Consider the following 11,693-nt stretch of genomic DNA (forward strand, 5'->3'; position numbering starts at 1 on the left):
AAAGAAAGAAAGAAAGAAAGAAAGAAAGAAAGAAAGAAAGAAAGAAAGAAAGAAAGAAAGAAAGAAGGGCCGTGGGGGACCTGCAGCGACTGATATGCCAAACAAGGACCATGCATGGAGAGGACTTAAAACCCCAGGTTAGATGTAGCCCATAGACTCAGTCTCCCAATGGGTTCCCTAATAAGGAGAGCAGGGCCTCTTTCTGGCATGAACTCAGTGACAGGGACAGGTTTTCTGATCACTTCGCCCTGAAGGGGTGCAGCCTTGCCAGGGCACAGAGGAACACAATGCAACCAATCCTGATGAGACCAGATAGGCTAAGGTCAAATAGATAGGAAGGAAGACCTCACCTACCAGTGGACTAGGGGAGGAGCATAGGGAAAGAAGAGGGAAGGAGGGTGGGATTGAGAGGAGACAAGGGAGGGGATACAAATTGGATAAATTGTAATAAATGATAATAATAATTTTTTTTAAGTTTACATCTGCATGACTAAAATTTAAACAGCAACCAAAGCTAGACTATCACCATGCATTCAGAATGAAAGCTGGGGAGCTTCACATTCAGTTTTACACTATCAGTTAATTATACACATTGAGTCCTGTAGACTCTGGGTCTGGTTAATTTTGATGTGCCTTTTTATTTACTTATTTTTTTTAGCAAGTTTTTTTTTTAAATTACACTTTTATTTACTTTGTATCCCCCCTTTAGTTCCCACCCTCCTTCCTTCCCAATCCCTCTCTTCCTCCCATTTCTCCACGCATGCTCCTCCCCATGTCCACTGGTAGGGGAGGGTTTCTTTTTCTTCCTGCTGATCCTAGTCTGTTAGGTCTCATCAGGAGTGGCTGCGTTGTCTTCCTCTGTGGCCTGGTAAGGCTACTCCCCCCTCAGGGGGAGGTGATCAAAGAGCAGGCCAATTAGTTCATGTCAGAAGCAGTCTCTGTGGACTATGGAACCCACTTGGTCACTGAACTGCCATGGGCTACATCTGTGCAGGGGTTCTAAGTTATCTCCATGAGTATGAGTCTCAGGAAAGACCCCTGTGTTCAATTTTTTTGTTCTGTTGCTCACTTTGTGGACCTCCTGTCCTCTCCAATTCTTACTATTTCCCACTTCTTTCATAAGATTCCCTGCATTCTGCCCAAAGTTTGGCCATAAGTCTCAACATCTGCTTTGATATTTTGCAGGGCAGAGCCTTTCAGAGGCCCTCTGTGGGAGGCTCCTTTTAACTTGTTTCCTGTTTTCTTCTTCCTCTGATGTCTATCCTCTTTGCCTTTCGGGATGGGGATTAAGCACTTTAGCCAGAGTCCTCCATCTAGATTAATTTTAGCAAGCTTTTTAATGAAAAAAAATTTTAAGTTTTAAAATAAAATAAAAATCAGACCAGTAACTTGTTTGTTTGTTTGTTTGTTTTGAGACAGAGTTTCTCTGTGTAGCGCTGGTTGTCCTGGACTTGCTTTGTAGATCAGGCTGGCCTCAAACCCTCAGAGGTCTGCCTGCCTCAGCCTCCCTGAGTTCTAGGATTACAGGTGTGTGCTACTGCTCCCAGATAGATCAATAACTTTTCTAATAAACAGAAATATTTTATCACTAAACTCATGGTGATAATAAAAGGCAGACCAGCTTTTAGTCTGATTTATCATTTTCGTGAGCTTCTTGGTTTATTCCTTAGGACAATCTGCCATCTCCATTTCTTAAACCTTGGCTCAACACTGAATATGGGTTGCAGAATCCTTTCTTCTACACCAATATAACCCCAAAGAGAAATTTACTATGAGATTATTTAACTTATACCATTGCAACTTTCCTACACAGTTGGAATAGAAAGGCTTCAACGTGTGAATTCTTATAACTTCTAGGATCAGGGTCAGCATTAAGGAAGTCCAGCCTTAATTATTCTGAATCCTTGTCATTATTATTGTGTGACAAAATCTTTCTAAATCCCAGAATCCTCAAGCTTCTTCATAATTGAGGAGGGCTGGATATATAACTCCATAGTAGGGAGCATGCTTTTATATTTGCAAGGCCTTAGGTTCAATCTCCAACACCTGCAAAACCCAAAATCAGTAAAAGTCTTCAGTATGTAGTCAGTTTATTTCCTGGAGTTGGTGGACGTACTGAGAATCAAATTCAGGGCCTCAGACACGCAGGGCAAGCATTCTACCAGAGCCACATCCCCCAGCCGAGGTTGAAACCATGTGACGGTGGCCAGATTTCAAATATGGAATATATAAAAACAGGGAAGGATCTCTGCAAAAACTGTTCCAAGTAACCTGCTCTTTTTCTTTTTTCTTTTTTTAACTTTTATTAATTACACTTTATTCACTTTGTATCCCCCTTAAGCCCTTCCTCCTCCCCTCCCAATCCCCCTTCCCTCTTCCTTCTTCACGAATGCCCCTCCCCAAGTCCACTGATAGGGGAGGTCTCCCTCTCCTTCCTTCTGATCTTAGTCTATCAGATCTCATCAGGAGTGGCTGCATTGTCATCTTCTGTGGTCTGGTAAGGCTGTTCCCCCCCTCTGGGGGAGGTAATCAAAGAGCAGCTATTAGGGAAATGCAAATCAAAACAACCCTGAGTTTTCATCTTACACCTATCAGAATGGCCAAGATCAAAAACTCAAGTGACAACAAATGCTGGAGAGGTTGTGGAGAAAGGGGAACCCTCCTTCACTGCTGGTGGGAATGTAAACTTGTACAACCACTCTGGAAATCAATCTGGTGCTTTCTCAGACTATTAGGAATAGCGCTTTCTCAAGATCCAGCTATACCACTCCTAGGCATATATCCAAAAGAGGCTCAAGTACACAATAAGGACATTTGCTCAACCATGTTTGTAGCAGCCTTATTTGTAATAGCAGAGGCTGGAAACAGCCCAGATGCCCCTCAACTGAAGAATGGATGCAGAAATTGTGGTACATCTACACAATGGAATATTGCTCTTTTTCATTTTAAAGTACAGCTTTGGGTACTGGCAAGATTATTCAGTGGTTAAGAACAGGCGCTACTCTTGCTGAGGACCTGAACTTGGTTCCCAGATTCTTTGTTGGATGTTTACAACTGTCTATCGTTCCAATTTAAGGGGTTCCACTGTCCTTCAAGGGCACCTGCACTTAAGTACACATAGTCCCACAAAGATACACACACAAAATAAGTGAATGAATGAATGAATAATATGGTTGATTAGAATGAAATGAGAAGTATAAACATCACCACCATGACTGATTGTTACTATAATAATAGCTAATTTGAGTATTTGCTATACGGCAGGCACTAAGTAGCTTTCTTTAAACTTAATCTTAGAGAATTACTACAAGGCTGACAGAATGCCACTCAGCCTCTTTTACCATCTGTCCCAAGTGGCAGGATTACTCAATAACTGCTAGCTTCCTGATGTGTCCACTTTGCCACACAGCCCCTGCCTGATTTAAACCTATACCCTAAGAGAAGTTGTCTCTCTAGACAGCTTCTCCCTCCCCAAATTCTTGATGCCAAGGATTTGACAGTAGTACACCTCAGGCCTTCCCCTCTGCCCTCTTCCCTCCCTTTCTGTATTTCACTGTTTAAAAAGAAAATGCCCAGATTTAATCAGAGGAAAACTTTATTGGAGATTTTTATGTTAGGAGTGGGAGAATAAACTCAGTTTCTGAGACCAGCGGCAGGAGAGCTTTTAAACTAGTGAGAATGTCCTGAAGGACTTTGGGGATAGGCTGGTCAATATGATTATGCCATCTGTGTTTGTCAGCTGACAATTAGTGAACTTCAGCTTCTAGCCTCTCACACAGAAAAAAGGAAGTTGGAATCCTCTCTTCCTTGATGACTCCATTTCAAAGAAATCGATCCTGGGCCCTTAATAAAGCTACAACAAAATGTAAAACTTTCTCACTGCCTGAGTTCAGTTGCCTCCATCCAGCCTGAGAGATACTACTCAATTCACTTACCATTACTATAATCTCCGTTTTGTTGTTAAGATTTTAATTTTTAATTAATGTTTATGTGTGTAAGCATATGTCTCATGTGTGTTAGTGCCTAAGGGGGGAGAAGGAACTGGAGCCCTTGGAGCTGAAGTTACAGGTGACTGTGAGATGTCCAAAATGTACACTGGAAACCTACTCAGGTCTAGCAGTGAGCACCCTTATCTGCTGAGCAATCCTCTCTGCAGGATTGCTTTTGAAATCAGAAGTCAGATTCTGAGTTCAAATTTACTCTCTTGTCCTGAGCACAACTGTCTTTTATTTTGCTGAAAACTATCAGCCAGAACAGTGCCAATAACCTGAACATACCTCCTCTGGCTGTCCCAAGTAATCAACTGTTGTTTTTTTTTAATCGTCTTTTATGAGATTGTTTAGAGATTATGTTCATAAAGAGTCATTCTTCCCACTTAATGAGCAAAGTACTGGCTGTGGGTATGGAGATGTCAGGGTGTTCCAGAGTCCTCGCCCTGTTTTCTTACCTGAATCAGTTGATTGAAATTCAAGCCTCACCTTTGCCCCACTCCCTCATAATTCATCATGAGTGACTGACAAGCTGTGACTCAGACTCAGAGGTCTGCAACTGTGCTGTATTTAATGACTTCCTGCCCTTCCTCCCCTAAGGGGCTTTTGACAATTTCACATTTCACATTCTTTGATAATGAAAGAATCGTTCTCAGTTAAGCGATCCAATAATCAGCCAATAGTTCATTAGAGACAATTATAGAATACAGCTGTTTAAAAAGACTTTTTTCAGTTTTCTAATCCTTATGAACTATACTGTATCCCCTTTTAAAAACTCTAAATATTTCCATAATTCTACAATGTTATTGCCCTGACATTGTTAACAATTAATGAGATTATTTATAAACATTTTTAATTGTATTATGTGACTGATATGTTAAATAAACTTGAGGTGTGGGTCTTGTAAAACTTCAATGTGAATCACCCAGGGATCTTTGCAAAAATGTGCGGTCTGACTAAGCAGTGCATAAAGTGGTGTCTCTCTTAGGGCCCCTTGCTGCTAGATAACCAGTGACACAGGCCTGAATGTTAGCTTATCATTCTGGTTCCTTTCTGCTACTATGATAAAACTCTATGACCAAAAGCAAGGAAGTGAAAGAAAAGTTTCACTTCTTCTCACAGTGACCACTACACTTATACATAAGTACGAATTAACTGAAACTAGTACACAAATAACATGCTTTGAATTAAACACTCTACAAGCCTGACTAATTGATTAACTAATTAACTGATTATAACTTCAATGATTACAGGGAGTTTGAATGTTACAGGTCAAGACCCCAATGCATCTTAGGTTATGTAAGGCCATCTGTATGGGCAGTCTAACATCCTTGGAGTGAACAGGCTCTTGGCTTCTACCTAAAGGCTAAAAATGTCACCAGATTGCATCTGAAGCCTAGCATAGTAATCACCCATTTTGCTGTAAACTACCTACCTGATGTTTCTACCAGTGGATTTAAAATGCTTGTGGATTTATGAACTATTTTGTTACTTATACTATAAACATGCCATGAAACCACATTGGCACACAGGTCTTGGCATAACTTGAATCATTGGGTACCTAGGTCATGATCACCCATGTTTTGTTTTAGAATGAACTCTTTTATTCCCTTTGAGGTGAGAAATGTATGCATTGCATCATGTAAGCATACCCATCAAATGAGAATAAAATAAAATGATATTGAAGAGACAGTAAATATTAAGAGATTTGGGGTCATGGAAGAATTTTTCTTGTCTTTTAATCTCTCTTTATTAACTTTATAATATTTGTTTGATTATTTTTCTGGATGATCATTTTCTCATTTCTTTCCTTTTATCCTCCCTCCTTCCATTTTTTTAAATGTTTTTATCTTAGCTTCTGTATTTTTCTTTTTATTATTATCATTTATTACACTTTATTCACTTTGTTTCCCAACTGTGGCACCCTCCCACTCTCTTCTCTCCCTATGCCCCTCCCCTAGTTCACTGATAGGGAAGGTTCTCCTCCCCTTCTCTTTGGCCCTAGCCTATCAGGTCTCATCAGGAGTTGTTGCATTGTCTTCCTCTATAGACTGGCAAGGTTGCACACACACACCCCACCAGAGAGGTGATCAGAAAGCCTGCCACTTCGTTCATGCCAGAAAAAGTCCCTGCTCCCTTACTAGGGAACCCACTGGAGACTGAGTCTATGGACTACCTCTGAGCTGGGGTTTTAGGTATTGTCCTTGGTTCAGCTGGCATAGAAACAGAATGGTGGATCAATGGAATTCAACAGAAGACTCAGAAATAAACCCACATACCTACGGATACTTGATTTTTGACAACGAAGCCAAAATCATACAATGGAAAAAAGTGGGGAAGAGACTTGAACTCATTGGCACAGGAGACAACTTCCTGAACAGGACACGAACAGCACAAGCTCTAAGATCAACAATTGATAAATGGGACCTCATGAAACTGAAAAGCTTCTGGAAAGCAAAGGACACTGTAGTCAGTACAAAACAACAGCCTACAGATTGAGAAAGGATCTTCACTTTCTTTTCTTTTTTCTTTTCACTATGTATCCCTGCTGGTCTTAAACTCACGGAGCTCCTCCTACCTCTAGGCCTCTTTATTGCTCCAATTATAGGCATATGCTACCACGCCAGGCTCCAAAACTTAACTTTGAAAATCAAGCTTATTTTTTCTTCTTTTAAGAGTCACTTTCATTGTTGGACAAATAGGTCAGTGGTTCAGAACACTGGCTGCACCTACTCAGGGCCTGGGTTCAGTTTTTAGCACCCACATGGACACTCAAAACCAGCAATACTCCAACTTTACGGACTTTAATATCTTGTTTTGTTCTCTGCAGGCAGCCTGTGACCACATTGTGCACGTACACACATACAGGCAGACACTCATTCACAAAAGAATTTAAAATTAAAAGAATCTTAGAAAAAAAAGTCACAGTGAGTTTTAATAGCAAGAGAGAGTGTGGCACCTCCATACAACAGCAAGTCAAGTGTAACAGATCTCACAGAAAATAGCAGTTGTGGATAAAGGATTAAAGGGAAGTGGTGGTCAGGCATTCTGGCACACACTGGAAAGATCTCCAGTTCAATTATCACAGGCTAGACACCAAGTCCGTAGTAAGCCTGGGATACACAATGAGACATTGCCTCAAAACAATTAAGAAGCACATATTTAAAAAAAAAAAAAAAAGAGGTAAAGAGTTGGCTGATCCATGGTGGTTATGTGACCTTGACATTTGTTCCAGTCATTTGTGGCCAGATGGGCCTCTGGGAACCTTTGACAAAATCTATCTAACGAACACAATGTTAGATGAACTTGTTTTTCTGTGAGATAAAGGTTAAGTCAAAGAACTAAGACTTGGTCATCCTGAGAGAGTCTTGGTACTGAGGACACGTCCAGATGCTCTTCCCTCAAAGCTTGTGCAAGGCCAAAACGTTCTTCACCTGGAAAGCAAATCAAGACAGTTCAGCAACTACTTTATGATTTCAATGCGATGTCTATTTTAAAACTGTAAACATGTCTCAGACAGCTAACAGGAGAGTAAGAGCAGCTTGAAAAATGATTTTTCAATGTGGGCCCTGATGGAGCATGTCTTTAATCCCAGCACTGGGGAAGCAGGCAGATTTGAGGCCAGCCTGATCTACATAGAATCGCAGGCCAACCAAGGCTACACAGCAAGACTCTGTCTCAAAGGTTTGGCTTGCCAAGGAGGCAGCGAAGCCTTTTCAATCACTCCATCCACTTACATCTTGACTGTGGTCCTCTAGCCTTAGCCAGGGCCTTCCATATGGTACAGAGGTCATTTCTAAGGAATTTGGAAAATGGTCATACTGATCCATTAATGATAGGAAAAGCTAAATATAAGTCCTTTGGGGGATATAGAAGAAGTCTTAGTGAAAAAAAAAAACAACTAATAGTTCAATTTTCATTAGTTGTTCCGTTGTTGTTTGGTTGTTTTTTATGATTTCTATACTACATTATTAAATAAAAAGCTAAATCCTAGTCAGGAGAAAAGTGGTCTAAATGTAATAACTACACAAGTAATCTTAAGAGTTAATACTGAGCATGCCAGGCAGCATTCTAAGTATTTTAACTAAATCCTACCAGAAAAGCTCAACATTTGTTATCCCTACTTAACAAGTAAAGACATAGAAATTAGGCACCTTCCCTGAGGTTCCTAGTTAGCAAAGGGTTAGTAAGACCTACCTAACCCCTGAAAGTGGCTTTGAGAGCTGAGAGCGGAAGGATGCTACTAGTTTTGGTGATTACAAAAAAACATTTGTTTTTCTTGTCTTCACTCAGAGCTCAGTAACCTGGGACAAATCAAAAAAGCACAGATGAGAACTTAACAGTCACAATTAATGTACAAAGGAGCCAGGCAGAATTTCGGCAAAGGAAGAATTTATTGGAGGGGTAACATCTCCTTTTCCAACTACTCAACAAATCTATAGATGATCTCAAGGGCTGAATTCCTTCCTCAAGGGAAGCTCTCCTGGGCCTAAGAACTGCAAGTGGTGAACTCCAGCCAGCAGGCCAGCATCTCCATAATACGGTGAATTTATGAAATATGGTGAATCTCCATCCCAGCAGGATGCAGGGGATAAAGATGAGTCTCATACTTTTCTTAAACCTGCATTAGAGAAAACTATGGTGCCCTCTGATATCTCTGTTGTTGTGACAAGGTCTCTCTGTGAAGCACAGACTGGCCTAGAACTCAAATTCTCCTGGTTGGGCATATTTGGATGTCTAGAATTAAGACCAAGAAAAGCCATCCACAAATCTTTAAGAGGGAGGTGATCACACCCCTTGCCTACTTAATAAGCACATGCAATCCCTTGACTGTGATCTACACAAGCTATGTGACCTCTAGGCCAAAGTTAGCTCATCTGTAAGAGAAGAATGCCCTCTGACCAGGCGAAAGATTAGAGGTGGATCAGATGATGGCCTGAAGGCCATTCAAGCTCTAACTGAAGACAGATGAAAGAACTAGAGCAGCTGTTCACTCTTCACCCTCCCTCCCACTCCAAGCAGAGCCCCACTTCTTGGTTACAGGTAAGTTACCAAATGCCCCTCCCACAGGGGCAAATCAAGTCCCTCCCCTCTCCCTAAGAGCTTTATTTGTTTCTCAGAATTCCAAATTACATCCCAGTACTAAAAAACTTAATAATGATGTGATGCTGGAGAGATGGCTCAGTGGTTAGGATCACTTGTTGCTCTTGCTGAGGACCCAAGTTCAATACCCAGCACCAAGCTAGAGAAGGCTCCAATTCCAGGGGATCCTTGCTGACTTCCGAGAGTACCAGGAAAACTAGTGGTACACTGATGTTCGTATAGGCAAAACGCTCAGATGAATAAAGGAGTAAAGTTTAAATGATGGTGTCTAATGACAAAGGGAATATATATGTATACATTGATATATATATATATCAAGTGAGACTTAGATAATTTTAAACACCAGGAAAGGGATTGGAAATAGGGCTCAGTGGTCAAGAATGCAGATTGCTCTTGCAGAAGACCAAAGTTTGGTTCCCAATACTCAGCTCAATTCTCAAATTCCTATAGCTCCAGTTCCAAGGGATCCCATGCACCTCCAGTCACCTGCCTGCACCCGCATTTACATGGACATTCACCTAAACATACATCTAACTAATGATAATAAAAAGAAAACTAAACCTAAAACAGCAGAGTTATTGTCAATCTAGTCTTACCTATAAATCTTACTTGCTCAAAACTATGGATAAGAATAGGGCATACAACTATTTATGATATAGTGCATACAGCCCCTCTAACTTTCTTATCAAATAGTAAACTAAGATGCCCGCTGGGATACAGCCCTGTTAAATGTCATTTTAGTGGCAAAGCACAGGCCAGCCCCTTCCGCCAAGTTCCCCCACCCTCCAGACTTTTTTCCTTCACTCCCTTTCTTCTTAACATGGAAATATGAAGAATGGAAATGGAAAGTCACACCAGTATAGAGAGTACCTAGACATATTTTGCTTCGCTTCCCATTCATTTTAATTTTTCTGTTAAAGAAAGGAAAGTTCTTTAAGGCTTTTAAAGCAAGCCTCTTTCTGCATCCACTCCACACACCACACACGTCCTGGTAAACATACCTCAAATTTTTCCTCTGCTTTTAGCTGTTCAACAGGAAAAAGAAATGTAGACAACCAATGCGAATTAATTGCAAAGGACGCCAACAGGTGAACTGACTAAGGTTTTGCGCTTTCAAATTCCCACAAGCCGTCGATATAAAAATACCGTTTCTTCTTTTTAATGATTGTGAGACGCTTAAGCCATAGGGTAAGTCTAAGGCTGCTTAGAATTGGTTCTTCAAGCATTTTCTCGCATGCCCTGGAACGTTTCTTGGCCTCCAGAGATCTCTGTGTTTAATCTCTTCCGAGAATCAGATCGCTGGGACGATAAACTATCCTCCCTCGGCGACGTGGGGTACGTCCAGGTTTGGCTGGGGTCCCGGTGCCCCACAAGCTGTGTCACTCCCTCGGGGTGCGAAAGGTGACTGCGGTCACGGAGCGCTCCTCCGTCCTGGTGGTCATACTCCCCTTGGTCCACGCGGTCCGCAGCACCTCCTGCGTCACCTGGTAATCCACGACGCGCACCAACAAAGACCTGGGTGTGGCTTCAGGGTCCCGGGACTGAGCTCCGGGGGCAGTGGCAATGCGCTTGCGGAAAAGCTTGCTTTCGGGCTCGGAGTCGCGGTGGTCTCCGGCCGTCGGGGGAAGGTCCACTAGCTCTGCGTAAGCAGGGTCCTCTTGTGTTCCCAGCCACCTCTCGGGATGCAGAAGAAAGAGCACTTTCTCTCTGACCCACGATTGGCAATCCAAATTTCCTCCTGTCTGCGACCTCAAGTCCCCACTTGGTGGTGACAGGTCCCTGTCAGTCCCCGCCAGCGCGGGATTCGGGGCGCCGGGATCCAAGGGTGGCCCACACCCCACCCCGCGCGGAGAGCGCCCGGCGCACCCCCGGGGTCTCCTGGGCTCCATGCGGGCGAAGAGGTCATCTATAGGGGCCTGTAGGGGCCTGTTTCTCCAGTTCCGGCAGGAAAACTCCAGCTATGCTCAGAAAACTGCGGGCGGTGCAGGAACTGGGTGTGGCCTTTAGCTAGTCACAGACTTGAGGAACAGCCTGCGGCCATAACCATTGCAAACTCTGGCCTCCTCTCCTGTTTTCTTTCTTTCTTTCTTTCTTTCTTTCTTTCTTTCTTTCTTTCTTTCTTTCTTTCTTTCTTTCTTTTTTTTGTTTTTTGTTTGTTTGTTTGTTTTTGGGTTTTTTATTAATTATTTTTATTTTTTATTAATTACAGTTTATTCACTTTGTATCCACCCATAAGCCCCTCCCTCCTCCCTTCCCGGTCCCACCCTCCCTTCCCCTTCTTCGCGCATGCCCCTCCCCAAGTCCACTGATAGGGAGGTCCTCCTCTCCTTCCTTCTGATCTTAGTCTATCAGATCACATCAGGAATGGCTGCTTTGTCATCTTCTGGGCCTGGTAAGGCTGCTTTCCCCTCAGGGGGAGGTGATCAAAGAACAGGCCAATCAGATTATGTCAGAGGCAGTCCCTCTTCCCATTACTAGATAACCCACTTGGACACTACTGTTTTCCTTTCAGCCATTCAAACAGTCTTAGTTCCTCTTCTTCCTACCCTTGGCCATAGCCTTGATTCTTTTATGGTGTATTTGGCTCCAGCCCCAAGACTG

The 11,693-nt window shown here is 42.4% G+C and overlaps 1 protein-coding gene across 1 annotated transcript; it reads right to left on the bottom strand.

Moving 5' to 3' along the window:
* Positions 1 to 6,714: 6,714 nt before the first annotated feature.
* CUNH6orf141 (chromosome unknown C6orf141 homolog) lies at positions 6,715 to 11,031 on the bottom strand. The gene is made up of 2 exons (XM_055615049.1): positions 10,094 to 11,031; positions 6,715 to 7,423 (listed from the first exon to the last, which is right to left on the bottom strand). Exon 1 carries the CDS (start codon positions 10,979 to 10,981, stop codon positions 10,472 to 10,474), a length of 510 nt encoding a protein of 169 aa, XP_055471024.1. The 5' UTR covers positions 10,982 to 11,031; the 3' UTR covers positions 6,715 to 7,423; positions 10,094 to 10,471.
* Positions 11,032 to 11,693: the final 662 nt, after the last annotated feature.

The sequence above is a fragment of the Psammomys obesus genome, unplaced genomic scaffold, assembly GCF_907164565.1.
Source record: "Psammomys obesus unplaced genomic scaffold, mPsaObe1.curated_primary_1811, whole genome shotgun sequence".
Classification (NCBI taxonomy): domain Eukaryota; kingdom Metazoa; phylum Chordata; class Mammalia; order Rodentia; family Muridae; genus Psammomys; species Psammomys obesus.

Bases quoted from the DNA above. Each gene is read 5' to 3' on its own strand.
- CUNH6orf141 (XM_055615049.1), bottom strand. From the start codon at position 10,981: ATGGAGCCCAGGAGACCCCGGGGGTGCGCCGGGCGCTCTCCGCGCGGG.